Below are 17,861 nucleotides of genomic sequence, written 5' to 3'. Positions count from 1 at the left end.
TTTTTGGCCCATAACAGCGCTTTAAAGCGCCCTCTAATCTGGCGCTGACATAGGTAAAGACAGCGCTTTTTTTCCTGGTGAAAGCGCTGTCTAAAGTGGCTCTTTAAGCCCTTTAAGGGCCACTTTAGAGGGCACTTTTTAAAGAAAGCGCCCTCTAAAGTGGAAACATTTAAGGGTTTAGAGGGCGCTTTTACTGGAAAGCGCCCTCTAAAGTGGAAACTTTTAAGGGCTTAGAGGGCGCTTTTACTGGAAAGCGCCCTCTAAAGTGGAAATTTAAAGGGTTTAGAGGGCGCTTATTTTGGGAAGCGCCCTCTAAAGTGGGTGGTTATTTAATTTTTTTTTTTAAAAAGCGCTATATTTATTTATTTATTGTAGACAACCTGTATATTGAAGCAGTACACCCAAAACTGTATAATTTGAAGCCCTTTTTCACACATTGCATTCAACAAGCCTTATATACAACAATCCATACATATACAACAATCCACTGATATATAATCGTTTAACTTCTAAAGATTCTAAATATACAACCAATTCATAACTTAAAAAGAAATAAAACTAAGTAGCAAAAGCATCTCTGAGATGTATGTTTTTTTTGCTAGCAGCAGTCTTCTTAGCAACAACCTCTTTTTGTTCAATATCAATAGCATGAACCTAAAATATCATAAAATTAGTTAGGTGATGTATAAGATCAAGAATTAACATTTTCTATGCATAAATATCATATAATTGTGTTTATACCTTTTTTTTTGATGCAACTGACTCGATTTGCTGCGTAATCCCCTTATATTTTTGGTCCCTTATCTTTTGAAGATAGAATTGATATTTGTTTAGATGGACATGTTCCATTGTCGTAGAGGGATACTTTCAAATATCCAGCATCATCATCTACGCGAATGAGGCTTGACGACAATGGAACATCTCCATCTAAACAAATATCAATTGATACTTTCAAGTATCCCTTGCCCCTTGCACGAATGATTGACTTCATAATAGCCATTTTACCTGTAATAAAGAAAACAATTAAAATCAGATGACAAATGTAAAAACAATTAAAATCATAAAAGTCATTTTACCTGTAATAAAGAAAACAATTAAAATCATTTGACCTGTACCTTTTTCACTAAGTTCTCTTTCTTTTCTTGGTTGGAATATGTTCTACATGTCTCTTAACAACACGGACGGTTGGATTGATCCAAATACCCTCATTATGATCATTTCTAATATATGAATCATTTGATATAATATTCTCATCTTGATCATTTCTGGTAAACGATTCAATCTCAACATCAATATCACCTTGATCTCCAGTGTTTTCATCAATTACTTTGTTGGAAAAAAGAACTATAGACCATTTCGTACTTTTCGGATCATTGACATAGAACACTTGTCTAGCTTGAGAGGCTAGAATAAAAGACTCATCTTTGTATCCCACCCTATTAAGATCCACTTGCAAAAATCCTGACTTATCCATTCGAATGCCGTTATTATTTTCAACCCACTTGCAACCAAATATAGGAATCTGAAACTTCTCATAATCAAACACCCAAATGCGCTCGATAACACCAAAATACGACAGATTTGCAAATTTGGGGTTTAAGTCCTTCACACTTGATATGTGCATTGCTTCAGCTACCACGGTGACACCACTATTCTGCATAGTACTTTTATCATCTTGTTCTTTGGTATAAAATGTGTATCCATTAATCGCGTATGCGCTATAAGAAAAAACATGGAAACTTGGACCATATGCTAAGCATCTCAACCTTTCTGTTATTGAAACGGGATCTCAATAATACTTTGAATAAATATGATCCTTAAACCAAGGTATAAAACATCGATTGTGCTCTCGTACTATCCAATTTTCATTTCTATTGGGATTTAAACCTCGGAGAACATCCTTGTGAATTTCAACATACGGCTCAACCTCATTCTCATTGTGCAGAACATACAAATGCACTTGATCCCGTTCGACCCTTGATACTGCCACGATTTTATTTCCAATTAGATTTTTTCCTTCTTTCTTTTCGACAAGCTGAGACTTGGGGAGTCCGATTGACTGAACATTAGACAAATATTCAGTACAAAACTCAATCGCTTCTTCAACAATGTATCTTTCAACCATACAACCTTCTGGTCGACTTCGGTTCTTCACGTACCCTTTTAATATTTTCATATAACGTTCAACAGGGTACATCCATCTCATATAAGCTGGTCCACACAATTGTGTCTCTTTCACAAGATGAACAACTAGATGTACCATTATGTCAAAAAATGATGGAGGAAAAAACATTTCAAGCTCACACAAAGTAATAACGATTTCTTTTTGCAACATTGGTAAGATCGCAGGATTGATCACCTTACTGCAAATTGACTTGAAGAAAGAACACAACTTAGTTATAGAGCTTCTTACTTTTTCTGGAAGAATAGAACGTATACCTATTGGGAGAAAATGTTCCATTATAACATGGCAATCATGGGTCTTTAAACTCTTTAACTTGAGGTCTTTCATAGACACAAGTCTTCTAATATCTGAAGAGTACCCTTCTGGAACTTTAACTTCACTTAGAAACTTACACAATGTTTTTTTCTCCTTTCTAGATAGAGTATAAGCAGCAGGCGGTAGATATGTTCGTTTTCCTTTCTTCAAGGGTCCTAATTCAGTTCTTATTCCCATCGCTATCAAGTCCTTTCTTGCCTTAAGGCCATCCTTAGACTTTCCTTGTATATTGAGTAACGTGCCAATAACACTTTCAAATACATTTTTTTCAATATGCATAACATCAAGAAAATGTCTCACATACAAGGACTTCCAATACGGCAATTAAAAAAAACTGATCTCTTCTTCCACCCACTTTTGACAAGTGTGTGGGCAAAAGGCTTGCCAAACTGAGTATCCAAATCTTTCACCTTTTCAAAAATTTGATCACCCGTCAATATAGGTGGAGCTCTGCCTTGTTCTGTCTCTCCATTGAACGCCTTTCTCCATCCACGGTAGTGATGATTTGAATTTAAGAATCTCCGATGACCGAGAAAGACATTCTTCTGACCAAACTCCAAGCGCTTCCAATCTGTTTTATCTTCACAAATAGGACACGCACATTGACCTTTTATGCTATACCCTGATAGATTTCCGTATGCTGGAAAATCATTAATTATGCCAAACAACATCGCCCTCAAGTTGAAACTTTCTTTCCTATATCCATCATAAACCTCCACACCGGTCTCCCACAAAATCTTTAAATCTTCGATTAAGGGCTTCAAGTACACGTCTATGTCATTCCCTGGTTGTTTAGGTCCAGAAATCAACATAGACAACATCATGTACTTACGCTTCATACATAGCCATGGAGGTAGGTTATAAATCATAATAATCACAGGCCATGTACTGTGTGAGATACTCTGGATACCGTGTGGGTTCATTCCATCAGTAGATAATGCCAAGCGAAGGTTTCTTGATTCTTCTCCAAATTCAGGATAATCATTATCAATTTTCAACCACTGTGGTGAATCTGCCGGATGTCGATACTTTCCATCTATAATTCTTTCATCTGCATTCCAGGTCAAGTGTCTTGAATCGGTTTCACTACGAAACATGCGTCTAAATCTCGGAATAACAGGAAAATACCACAAGACTTTTGCTGGAGACAACTTGTTCTTATATCGCGAGACACCGTATTTAGGACACTCATTTAACGATGCATACTCATTTCGAAACAAAACGCAATCGTTTGGACATGCATGTATCTTATCATAGCTCATGCCAATAGAGCACAACATCTTTTGGTCTCATATGTTCGATTGGGAAGAACATTATCCTCAGGAAGCATATCTTTCAAAAGGGCTAATAACTCTGTGAAACTTTTATCCGACCATCCATTGCCCGCCTTTAAGTTGTACAACTTTAATACCGCAGACAATCTTGTGAATTTAGTGCAACCATCATACAAAGGTTTCTCTGCATCACTTACCAACCTCTCAAACATTTCGGGACAATCCTTAAGATCTCCTTCAAGTGCTTCTGCAATCTCTTCAACTCGATCACAATCGTATGTATCTGCGCCACTATAGTTTGAGGCATAGGTCGTACTATCCCCCGGTTCAACATTCTCGTTACTTTTCTCACCATGCAAATTCCAACATGTATAACTTCGATCAATTCCATGCCTCATTAGATGCGATGTCAACTGAACTGCGTCAACCCATTTCCCATAACAACAACCCAAGCAAGGACATATCATTCTACTGGGGTCTTCGGCGTGCGCAACGGCAAACTTAACGAGTTCTGATACCCCATTCTCGTACTCTCTCGACAATCGATTGGAAGACATCCATGTATTATCCATTACTAATTAGAATAAACAAAAAACAATTTCAGAAGAGAAACCAATTTCAGAAGATACTCTGTGCAGGGCATTCATGTCTCCATTTACTCTATCAAATAACATCCATACCTAAACTTCTTAAGTTACTAGCTACGCTATGTACTGGTTGGCTGTTAATGAAGAATTCAAACACATTCGGACCTAGGTTTCTAATGATACTGGTGTTGACACAAAATCAGATGTTCATAGGTCGTATAACCCTAACTACTGGGTAATGTAGTCCCATTGCATGCGCTATCATGGTCACTAAAAACCAACCGTCAATTGCCTAATAAACCCAAACTATTTAAATGACTATGAATATTGAAACTTTACAGGTCGAAACAAACGTAGCATAGACAACAATAACATAAAACTGAAATGGGGCAAAGCTAAAACAAAGCAATAGTGCAAGTAATAATGTATGCATCGTGTACCTTTGATTGGTAGAAGGAGGAAACGTCGTAGATCTAACAGAGGTGGAAGGAGAATGCCTTAGAACCCTAACGTGAAAAAGAACGAAAATAACAGAGAGTGAAATAACAAAACACGCAGTATGTTATAATTTTAATGTTTACTAAAGGGGACCTTAGAGGGCGCTTGTGGAAAAAAAAACGCCCTCTAAAGGGGGCCTAAGAGGGCGCTTATGGAAGCGCTCTCTAAGGCTTTCCAGAAGCGCTTTATAAGCTGGAAATACACATGGACTTATAACAGCGCTTTATTAAAAGCGCCCTCTAAGGGTAACCTTAGAGGGCGCTTTCTAAAAAGCGCCATGTATTGTTGTCCCTCTATCTCCTCCTTATTTTTTCGCTTCACCTTAGAGGGCGCTTTATTACAAAAGCGCCCTCTAAAGTGCGCTGTCTATTGCTCCTTATTTTTTCGCTTCACTTTAGAGAGCGCCTTTGTAATAAAGCACCCTTTAAGGTGCGCTGTCTATTCCAGTTTTTGGCGTAGTGTCGGGTGGTCTAAAGCTCGCATATGGTCGAGTTCGGGTAGTAATTTTTGAGTCTATATTACAACATTATGACTTTTTTGTACCGACCCTAAAAAGCCCGAGATCCGTCAGGACTTCTTCTTCTTCTTCTTCTTCTTCTTCTTCTCCTTCTCCTTTTTCTTCTTCTCCTCCTCCTCCTCCTCCTCATTCTCTTCTTCTTCTTTTTCTTCTTCCAATCCTAAGTTCAACAAAGGTTTACTACTTGTACCATTTGATGTCCAGTTCCATGCATCCTTTTCATCAATAATGATGTCTCTACTAATTATGATCTTATTGATTAGATTGAACAATTTACAAACTCCAGTCTCGTGGTAACCAATAAGAATCATAATCTCACTTTTGTCATCTAACTTTTTTCTTCTAGCATGAGGTACATATTTGTAACAAATTGAGCTAAATACTTTAAAGCGATTCACTGATCATTTCTTGCCACTCCACACTTCTTCTAGAACCTTGTTCTTAAGTTTCCTTATAGGACATCTATTCAACACATAAGCAACAATTGTGACTGCTTTTTCCCTCAAAGAGTTACGCATGCTCTTTTGCTTCAACATACATATATATGATACTTTCATTCATTCTCTCAACTATATCATTGTGTTGAGGGGTATAAGAAGTTGCTACTTAATGAACAATGTCATGTTGTGCACAAATTTTTTCAAATATTTATCTGTTCTGAGCACCTTGATCTTCTTTTGAGCACCTTGATCTTCTTTTCACTCTGATTTTCAACAAACCACTTAAATATTTTGAAAATTTCAAAGACCATTTTATGCTTGATCAAACACACCCAAAGTTTATTGTCATACTCATCCAAAAATGAAAGAAAATATATGTTTCCACCAATGATATGATATTCAAAAGGACCACAATCATCTGAGTGCACTACCTTAAGAATTCCTGTTGACCTCATAGGCAAGTAAGACTTGAAAGCATTCATGGATTTCTTTCCCACCAAGCAAACTTCACACAATTTCTCAGGCATTGATAGTTTACCAAACACCATTTCTTATGTCAAAATAAACGAATCTCATATGCCAGAACCAACTTTGTTTGTCTTTAACCTCAACCAATAATCATTAAACTTCTGTCAAGCTTATTAGAGTCTTGAAGGTCCTATTATTTGACAAAGGAGACCTTAAGACTAGTTTATTGGTTGGATCAAAAAGTTCAAGGGCCTCATTCTTCATTGTTACTAAGAATCCTTTCTCAATAAGCTGACCAACACTCAATAAATTACACTTCATGCCTGGCACATATAGTTCATCTTCAACTATTGCTGACAAACAATTGCTTATTGTAATTACCATGTTCCCTGCTCTTTCTACCTACGGTGCTCTGGTATCAACAAGTCTGATGTTACTTCTCTTTGGCTCATCAAATTTGATCAACCATGACCTATGACCTGTCATGTGATTTAAGAAGCTTGTGTCAGAGAACTAACTCTTTGAGTTATCCAACTGTCCCAATTCTTTCCATCAAGAATCGGAAGAGAACGTGTGTAATGTCATTGCTTCCATTCATCGTTGAAACAACTGCAAGTCACCGTCTTAGAGTTGAAAAAAATATTCGCCACAAAACAAAAAACCCTGTATATCAATTTATTAATACAAACACAACTGCACTTGGTTGAGAGAAAGAAATAATCAAGAGTGAAAAGATATGAAAATGTATTAGTGAATTGAATTAATTGAAACCATAGACTATTCAACATATATACTCCAAGTAGTTTATTTGAGTATGGAGTAACAAACTAATAACAATTCTAACTTTTATACTAGAGATAGTTAGATTATATCACAACAATTGTATATTTTTGAACCAATGAATTTTAAATAAACCTCAAGCAATGAAATTAGATAAAAATCATGGATGAATAAATCAATGAAATTGAGAGGAATAAAGATGAGAGTCGAAAGATTTACCAACAAACAAAAAGTCTACAGCAGTGAAAAGAGTATACAATACTAAGTACAAACCCAATGAAAAAATTGATCTCGTCAAAGTGAGGATGGTCGTTTAAGGATACAAGGGAAAACAAGTTTTCATGCTTTCTACAACAAACACAAAATATATATTAAGAACCAGTAAGCAATATGGTTAAAGAAAATTTTGAAAATTTAGTTTTATCTTGTGGACAAGAATTAGTTCTTAAAAATGAATGGTGATAGAAAAACAAGTTGCCTATATTAAGTAGTTTTACATGTTGAAGAAAGTGTTCGTAATGATAAATTTGCATTCTTAATTTATGGGAGACAATAGGAAAATAAATCAAGAATTTCCTACAAGATTAGAGAACCATCTCAGACCTTATATTAAAACATAAAAATAGTACAATCTTTATATAAAAAAAATCATTAAAACCCCATATTATTCAATTTTATGATATATACAGTTTAAACCATGATTAGTATTGTATTAGTAAAAAATAAATGTAACAGTTCAAGATAAAAAAAATAAATGTAACAGTTCAAGATAAAAAAAACAAATGTAAATTGTTCACTCGTCAGGATTCAAGACTAGCTCATTTGTAATTAAATTTTAATTAATTGCGATTTTAAGTTTATTAATTTTATGTGAATTAAATAAACTATAAAATCATCAGGACTTCATGGCCCAATGGATAAGGCGCTGGTCTACGGAACCAGAGATTCTGGGTTCGATCCCCAGTGAAGTCGTTTGTCTTTTTTTATGGCTATGGCTAACAAAAATGCAGTATATGTTACATGACTCCCCTGAGGGAAAGCTAGAAAATAGTCCAGTTCAGAAATCTTGTTATCATCTTCTACGTGTTAAGAAACATGTTCATAGTTGAATAATATGCTGAAACCGAACACACTTAGAGCCTTCTACTGAAAAACATGGGGAGTTCAAACAGAATTATAGAATGCCTATGTCAAAGGGACTAAGTTTTTACATAAATTTACTTTAAAGCAATGCAATGCTGCTGTCTCCACCAGGGGGTTTGCGGGCACCTTTAACAGGTTCTTTGATTTCTGGCTTTCCATCGGCAAATATGTCACTACCACTTATTTCTCTCAGCTTTGCCCTGCTCAGTGATTTTTCTACTGATCCTGCAGGAACATCTCCATGGAAAATATTATTTCCTGATAGCTCCGCAAACTTCTGGTCGTGTATCTTCTTCGATGTCTTCTCAACAGGTGATTCACCAAATAAGATATTACTTTGCCCACCCGCAGGCTACAAATACAGGAAAAGCAATGCCAAAATCGAGTCATAAATAAGGCGAAATGAAATGATGAGGAAATGAGTTTTATCACAAATTGGGAAAGTTAATGAAATGTTGAGCTAATTATGCAGTTGGGACTCTGCAGGATGAGGAAAGAACAATACCATCATAGAAACTTTAAAGACAATGTAGCAAACTGATGGACCTTTTGGATGCAATGCATGTGGAGTTTGGCTTCAATTCAATTTGACAGGCACATGTTCAGAAACAGAAATAAGAGGCAAAATAAATTTTGAAGATCCACATGATTTACCCTCAAGTGCTGCAACTGTATTATGATTATCTCTAGTACAACTCTGAGTTGTATCTTAAATAAATTCTTACCCCCCAACTCCCACCTCGAAAAAATAAACAAATTGATCTACATTTGATAAATTTTGCATTCTAGGTAAGTGTGAGGTAACATTGATGGATTGTCGGGTCAAAATTCATCACCAATAAGATTCTTGTAGAAGTTACTAGCCCAGAAATAACACAGAAGCCTAGCTCAGTCTACATCGATAACCAATTAGAAATCTCTTAAGAGAATGTATTACAAAAACAAACAATTCTTCAGCCATACATTCATCCAATATAAAATGATAGACAAATACTCATTACTTTCATGCCTAGAATAGAAGACACTTACATTAGAAACTTTCACCGATGTTCGCAGATTTCTAGGAAGAGGTTCTCCCATATCCATACTACCCTTCGATTCTAAAGTCCGCGCAGCGGCCATGGAACGGGGCACAATTTCAGGAGGAGGGCCAAATATATCGTTTCCAGTGAGCTCCTTGGTTTTGGCATTCGATGTTTGCTTCTGAGTCTTTGCGTCTAAGTCAGTTTGCAAGGTCCCACTCAGTTCACGCTGCTTTGCTACCTCAGGTAGAGAGGTAGGCCTTTTAGGACTAACACTTTCATCGGTGCTGAACGATATCTGACTTACTCCATTTATTGCTTGCTGAGATGCAATGCAATCACAAGACAAACAAAAGAAAACAAAAACATTGTAATCAGAATGAAGCTCAATTTGATGTTTCAGAAATGCTCATATAAGGTTTCAAATTGGTTCCAAAATCAAGTAGATTAGTGAAGTAAACCTGATATGTGCGTATGCTAGTTCTGTTATTTGAATTTACAGAACCAGGTTCGGATGCAGAATCATCAGCATTGTCCGAAAATATACCATTTCCACTCATCTCTTTCATTTTATACCCTGAACATGGCTTGCTGAAAGCACCAAATGGAAACAAAGATAAGTTCAACAAAAAAATTGAACATTTGAAAATCAACCATTTCCTCCTAGCTTAGATTCAACATTTCCATGACGTAAAACAAAACTAATGTTCCTGAAAACCACTACCTATAATTAACATTCATCGCATCCAATCATACATAAATATAGATTAATAACAGAAATGTAGGTTGAACTCAATAATTCATAAATCAGGTTTGAGACGCAAAATAAGTGCTCCATTTCAAGCTCATGCATCAATTTTTTTCTTCTTCTTTTTCTTAATTTCATAAAACAAATGTTACTAACGAAATTTGTTCAAAATGAAGCGAAATAAATAAAATAACAAGTTTACCGGAATTACAAATTAAGAAACAGATCTATGCGGAAAAAGATGCATGAATTAATCAGATCAAAGAGCGTTGAAAAAAAAAGGAAAAAAAGAAAGAACGAAAGAAAGATCGGATCTGATATTGATTGATGTACCTTTTGGAGAGAGTGAGAGCTTCTTCATCGGAGAGCTGGTCGCTATTGAGAACCTTGCTAATTCTATCAGAAGGCTGAGATTTAAATGCATTGAATTAATGATTAAAACATAGAGAGTTTGGAAGAAAAAAGAAAGAAAGAATGTGAATGAGAATAAATAGTAACCTGACGAGAGCGGGCGGCGGAGACGGTGGCGGAGGAGTCAGACGGAGGAGGAACTTCGGACCAAGTGAGTAGATCGGAGGTGTTGGTGTGTGGCTTTCTCACCGGCGTGCTTGCCATTGTTTTCTTGAATTGAGTGTGAATGAATGAACGAAGAAATGAATGTGAAAATGTTTAGAATTTCAAGAATGGGAGATAGATAGATTAGAGTTTGAAATGAAAAATTAGTTTGTTTAAATTTAACCAAGAGTCTTCTATGTGATGGCTTCGATGATCACCACGTGTCCTTTTTCGGACAAAGCAAAATATTTCAACGTGCTGTCTCACAGTTTCATTATCTCACTCGTCGCTCCCAATTTCAAACATTATTAAATGAGGTTTTTTAAGACACACGATAATGTTTACTACTTGAGAAATAAAATCTGACAAATTATTAATTCAGTCAACTAGTTAGCTGTATCTTTTTAGTAGTATGTCATTTGGTTGAGTTATTTAACGCTGAGTAATATATTTCCTCCCGTTTTTTATTATAACTCGTTTTTAACTTTTCATACATATTAAGAAATATAATAATTGTGGTATAAAAAAAAGAAATTATGAAGGATTTTACAAAATTATCTTTCATTAATGATATTGGAAAGATAAATTGATATAATTGAAAGAAGAGAGAATAATAAATATTTAAGGGTATAATAGGAAAAATAACATTAATGACTCATTGATATTATAAAACAACTTATATTATGGTACAAAATATTTTCCCAAAGCGACTTATAATAAAAAATGGAGGTAGTATATTACTAGTTATTATATTTTATTTAAAAAATTAGTCTTTATAATTTTTCGAGAGCATTCGGTTTTTATACAATATATAGTGTTAAGTGAGTTGTTCTACTAAATATTAAAAAAGGCAATTAAATTTATTTGATATATATTTTATATAAAATATAGAGAATTAATTGTGTTTAATTAAAAATTTTAATTAACATAAAAGTAATATTTATTTATTTATCTATAATAGTGTTTGAATATATATATATATATATATATATATATATATATATATATATATATATATATATATATATATAAGGTTTTTTTAAATATATATAAGTCTTATTTATAAGACATATGTAATGAATGAAAAATCAATGAATCCACTCATTTATGGGGAATTAGATCCTCTCATATTTTATATATTCTGTTATCTCTTCTGTTTCAAATTTAATGGCGGAAAAATTATAAGAAATAATTTATTAAAAAAATATATTTATTAGAAATCTCAAAAGTGATAGTATAATTGATTTCTCTCTTCATAAATGTATTTTTTTAATAAATTATTCTTTATAATTTTTCAGCCATTAGATTAGGAACATGAAAGATGACATAATATATAAAACTGGAGAGGATCCAATTCCCATTTATGGACATCTACAATCATATAATTTATAACACTCCCTATTGATTGTCCATCCAAAATATGTCTCATTAAAATCTTACTAGTAAAAATTCAATGAAAAACTTCTAGTGAAGGAAAAAGAGTAAAACATTTTTGATGACGAACTGCCTCGATTCTAATAAATACAAATTATTGCAAATAAGAAAGAAAATTATTTGGGATGTTCGTTTAAGATATGCCTCGTTAAAAGCTTACTAGAAAAAAACTCCAGTGGGAAAAAATCTAGTGAAGGAAAAAGAGTACAAAATCCTTTTACGATAAATTCATTTCTCCCACTCAGCTGAGCGATCATTTCTTCGATGATGAAGATCACTCTTCCATACTAGTGTTAGCTGGAATTTTTGACTAGGGAAAATACCTCAACAAACAGGTCAAGGATAGAGACATGTTGACTTTTGTTGACATGTATGCAGTTTGGAGTCTCAGGAGGAGAGAAATTGAAACTTAGTATTTTTTGGAAATGTTGTGGAAACATTTCGACAACGAGGTTCTTGACAACATTATGTACGTCGAGGAAGCGGTTATTTGGTCGCGCAAATATCATGTTCAAATATGGATAACTATTTTTAAATTACATTCTAAAAGACACGTGGAAGAAATGCAAAGTGAATGGCATACAAGCTTCTATGTGGCGAAAGCTGAAGATGCGAACGTTGAAAGCAATTATTTCTTACTAGTATATATAGAAATTTCATTTGTAGAATTCGGTGTGTTCATTTCATTACAAAATCCCACTTACACTCGAAGTACCAACGCTAAGAGAAAAGATTGAGAGAATGTATGAGCCATGAAACACCATTTTTTACTTTAATGCAAAAGTCTTTCAATTCAATTTACTTTTCTTGTCTAGTAACTTTTATTCATACATCATTTAACACATTCTTTTTACTTTTATTTTACTGCAATATTTTGTTTTATCTCTGTTGAGATTACATCTATACACTTTCATTACAACTGTTTCGACCCAGTTGAAATCGTGTCTTTTTTCAAAGAAAACCATAACTTAAGAACTTTAACATTGTGTCATAGGATTCACTAGTCGGTCCTGTTTGTAACATTTAATTAAGAGACTAACGATTGTTTACGAAATGCCAGCGTAAGCAAATTGACACGCCTAGTGAGATATATCTAAAATTTCTAGTGTGTGTAGATATTCATAATTTTTCCTATAAAACTTGTTTTGTATTTATGAGCGTTTCTGGCTTGTTTGCATGCGTTTAAGGAGTGATAAGTATTTACCAAAAATGATACATCCTTTTGTAGACAATACTAGCGCACAAAACAATCTCCATAATGTGGCCGAACAACCAGTCAGACCGATGGTTGAATACACAGTCGTGTCAACACCTGTTAGGAGAACTGCTCCGGTGGTGTCATACACCCCAGTCGCATCGGTACCGTCACAAGGGGTAACTCCTCCACCTATGTTAGGAAATGTCTTGTTTAACCCTACGGTCACCAAGCCATTATTTATATTTTTTTATGCCAATGAACAATAAGGATTACCCTTATGGCATGCCAACACCGATGCTGGTTGACTTGCATACTAACATGTCAACGTTTAATGACAATGCAGTGGCAATAACGCCATTGTATAACCCTTAAAACGCCACTGCATATACCACTAATAGTATAGGTCGACCAGGAGGTATATGCTATATCCCCCAGACAACGCCGTCCTTGAATACTACTTCCATGATGGCTATGAGGCAGCAAATGGACGAGAGTAATCTAAAATTAGTAAACACTCCCACCCAACAAATGGGAACTATTTTCAACCCTTTGATTACAAACACAAACCAAACTTATAAATTATTGGCAAACCAAATGGGGTGAATATCTGATTTCTTTGGCACACCATAAATCCCACCTCGACTAACTCCCCAAACATCAAATGTGGGGTAGGTAGAAACGCCTGAAAATGGATTGGTCAAGGCGAACGTAGGCCAGAATCAAGGGCCTCGACATGACACGGTCCTAAATAGGGAAGAAGTGAAATACGTGGCTCAGGCCAATCCCCGACCCCTGATGGTTCACAGGAACCTGGATGCAGATCAAGTCCTTCGACATGTTCAGTAAAACAAATTTGTTGGGCATAATAACATAGCAAGTGTGGTCGAGCAGATCTTGGCTCAAAATGGCCTCAATGTGAGACTCCACAAACCTAACTTCATTTCTCCTTTGTCCGAATATGTTCGAAAAACAAAGTTACCCAAGGGGTGGAAAGTACCCAAGTTCACTAAGTTCGCTGGTGACATGAGCGAGTCAACGGTCGTACACGTTGCAAGGTATCAGATTGAAGCGGGCGACATTACAAACAATGAGAATTTGAAAATGAAGTATTTTCCAAATTATCTAAAATAGTTGAGAAAATATGAGGGATATAGAGAGGTGGTGATAAAAATGAAAAGTGACATTTTCACGTTTTCCGAAGGTGAAAAAGTAATATATAAGCTCTCTATTTATAGGTCAAGGCATGCTGTACATTTCGAAACAATCCATGAGCCTTTTTAACTCACCTAATCGATTAGGCTAATAGATTAGGAACCTCAAATAATTGATTGTTGAGGCCTACAATGGAATGTTTTGCATATAGTAGTTACCAATCATTAAGAATCACCTAATCGATTAGGCAAAAGATCTAATTGATTAAAAAAATTAGAAAAAGTCTCATAATCAATTTAACACTCTCCTAATCAACTGGCCAAGCCTCAAAAACATTTTATGGTGATTTTATTAAACATAAGAGGCTTTTCAAGTGTATGTGTGTGTGTGTGTGTGATCTACCATAATTTTTCCATAAATGACCTTGTGTCTTTATAAAACACTAGTCACTCAAACTGACAGAACTAGTCGAGCTTTCAGCCTTCCCCACTTTCATGCTCCGAAGCTTCAAGTCTTGGCATCATTATCTTTAAATTTAGCATCACAAAAGGACCTTGAGTATTATTGATGAGGCTTTAAATATCTTCATGTTAATCCATGAAAGGTTAGTAATTCTTGAAGCCTAAGTCTTCACTTGAATATCGTTGAACTAGTATGTTGACTTTAAACAAATATATAGCTTGATTTAGAATGATAGCTTGGTCAACCATCTTATGCATATTTGACCACTTGAGTTATCTTCACCAGTTGCTTGACTTCAACTGTTGTCATCATCAAAACTAAGCAACTACTAGTTGACCTGCATTTTGCTATTCACAAGCTTCACCATCTTGGATCACTTTTTGACTATACGTACAAGCATATAGGTCCAAAATTTGAACCTCACTATGAGAGTGTTTGTTAGGAAAGAAGTGGTAAAGTTACTTGAGGCACGAATGATACACCTTATATAAGTGGTCCCTAAGAAACAAGGTATAACGATGATCCACAATGAAAAAAATAGTTTATTCAAATTTGGACAATCACTGGATGTATAATGTGTATAGCCTACAAAAGGATTAACCAACCCACCAACAAAATACCATTTTCCATTATCCTTTATTGACCAAATGTTGGGAAAGATTAGTTGGCCTTGCATTTTATTGTGTTTTGGATGGATACTCTGGCTATAAAAAATAAGGGTAAACCTTGAGGAATATGAGAATACTTCCTTCATGTGTCCTTTAAGAATCTTTGATTACAAAAGATTTTCATTTGGGTTATGTAATGCTATTGTAACCTTCCAGTATTGCATGTATGCTACTTTTTTTCCTGATATGATTAAAAATGTATAGAAGTCTTCTTGAATGACTTCTAGATGCTGTGTTGAAAAGATGTGTCAAAACCAATATGGTTTTGAATTAGGAGAAATTCTATTTTATGGTAACGGAGTGCATTGTGCTTGAACACAAAATATATGTTAGAGGAATAAAAGTGGATAAATCAAAAGTATGGGTGATCGAAAAACTATCGCCACTTATAAATTTGAAAGGAATAAAAAGTTTTTTTGTCCGCACAATATTCTATAATAGATTTATCAAAGAATTCTCAAAGAATGAAAATCCAATAAGCAACCTGCTTATTAAATATAAGTCTTTAATTTTTAGATGAAACTTGCCTATTTCTTTTAATAATTTAAAACAAAAATTAGTAATTGCATCAATTGAGAAATTTATTTTGAATTGATGTGTGGTGCTAACTATTATGAAATAGGTGCAGTACTTAGGCATATAAAATCTAAACTTTTTCATGCAATACACTATGTGAGAAAATCTTTGAATGTCTCTCAAGGTTATTATGCCATAACTTGAAAAAATTGCTCGCAATAGTACATGTATTAGAAAAATTTAAACCATACTTGATTGGTTAAAAAATTGTTATATACATCGACCATACGTGTATAAAGTATTTAATGATTAATCTTGATTCCAAACCAAGACTAATCAGATGGACGCTCTTATTGCAAGAGTTTAATGTGGAAATAAAAGATGAAAATATAGTAGCTTACCACTTGTCCCAATTGATAAATAACGAAATGATCATTCAAGAGAAGGAAGTATTGGAAGAATTTCAAGATGAGCAACTACTTATGGTGTAGAAAAGGCCATGGTTTATAAATATGGCCAGTTAAAGGTTTTCAAAATAATCCTATTTTTGATAAACATCATTTGGAGAAATCCCTCTGAAGCTAGTGTTAGCTGGCAAATTTCGTCCCAGGGCATGCGTGTTTGGTCGACCACAGAAACAGTTGGAAACTCGGACTGACGTGGTAGAACACCAGAGTACGGTGTCGACATGGAAGGAAGCCAGTCAAAGTCGAAGGCCAACACTACATGATGGAAAGTGATCGTGGGTGTCTAAAACGTGGGAAGTTACCTGCAGACGTGGGAGAAGTGCGCCGACACGTGTCATCTCGGGAAAAAGTTGCAACATTCTAACGGTTATTTTCTACTAATATTTAAGCAAGTTGTAATAATCATTTCAGAGAGGGGCATTTTTAGCATTGCAGTAGGAGTATACTTGAAGTACCCAAGTGTTTACTAGAAAAGAGTCATCTCCTTACAAAAATGTATTTTTTCTTCCACTTATATTTACAGGTCATTTAATTTACCAAATTGTCTTTGTTTATTTTGTTCATTTACACTAGGCTTTTGTCCTTTACTGCATTATTTTACTGCATTTTGAACTTGAGAAACCTTTAGTTCACTACCCTTAAATGTCCCAAATACTTTACAAACGAAATAGTCATATACTCAACACGAAGTCTAGGACCTTCTAGCCGGTCCTGCAAGTAAACCTCGAATAGGAAGGCTAGAGATTATTGGCGAGAAACAAATTGGCACACCTGGTGGGACACAAGGTGTTAACTATATGCAACTACGCAGTGACAAGATGGTGTCACCTCGACCACACGAAGATACGTCTTCGGCAAAAGACATAGCTGTCATAAATGACCGGTGTTGGTTCCAGCACTGTACCGACGGTTTCGACTGCGTATGCGGGGCCAATTCTAACACCGCGTTAGCCACAAACACCGACGCCAACAACAATGGGAACTTTTGGGTAATACATGCCAAGTTTTACAGTCTTCATGCTATTAGCTGACCAATTTCGGCTAAGGGAGAGGGCCAATTTCGACTAAGGTACTTGTCGGAGCCTCCTCGACAGGATGATGGACGAGTCCGTAGGTCGACACCTATAAGCCTCGATCGAAGTCGAAGGTTTTGAGTGGTGAAGGAAAACATGGGCACTCAAAGAGATCATGGGTAGTTATTTGCCAAGATGGGAGAAGTGGACCGACGCGTGGCATCATGAGAAGGTTTTGTAACCTCCAGACGGTTATTTTCAGCTAGTATTTGTTAGGTAAAATTCTAGAGGTGGCATTTTGAACATTTACAGTAGGGGTAAAGTTTTAAGTATCAAAGCGTTTACGAGAAAAGAGTCAATCTCCTCACAAAAATGTATTATGTCTCCACTTTATAATTACAAGTCATTTAATCTTACAA

At 35.2% G+C, this 17,861-nt stretch overlaps 1 protein-coding gene and 1 non-coding gene across 2 annotated transcripts; one reads left to right on the top strand and one right to left on the bottom strand.

Annotated features, from left to right (window-relative positions):
* Positions 1–7,963: 7,963 nt before the first annotated feature.
* Positions 7,964–8,036, top strand: TRNAR-ACG (transfer RNA arginine (anticodon ACG)). Its single transcript has one exon. It is a non-coding gene; the product is annotated as a tRNA-Arg (tRNA).
* A 76-nt stretch (positions 8,037–8,112) lies between these two features.
* On the bottom strand, positions 8,113–10,821 carry LOC127082910 (uncharacterized). The gene is made up of 5 exons (XM_051023135.1): positions 10,476–10,821; positions 10,311–10,384; positions 9,691–9,820; positions 9,237–9,551; positions 8,113–8,559 (listed from the first exon to the last, which is right to left on the bottom strand). Exons 1-5 carry the CDS (start codon positions 10,590–10,592, stop codon positions 8,287–8,289), a joined length of 909 nt encoding a protein of 302 aa, XP_050879092.1. The 5' UTR covers positions 10,593–10,821; the 3' UTR covers positions 8,113–8,286.
* Positions 10,822–17,861: the final 7,040 nt, after the last annotated feature.

This window comes from Lathyrus oleraceus, chromosome 5 (genome assembly GCF_024323335.1).
Source record: "Lathyrus oleraceus cultivar Zhongwan6 chromosome 5, CAAS_Psat_ZW6_1.0, whole genome shotgun sequence".
Classification (NCBI taxonomy): Eukaryota; Viridiplantae; Streptophyta; class Magnoliopsida; order Fabales; family Fabaceae; genus Lathyrus; species Lathyrus oleraceus.
Note: the sequence above shows the minus strand (reverse complement) of the source record. Positions and strands in the feature narration are given on the sequence as shown.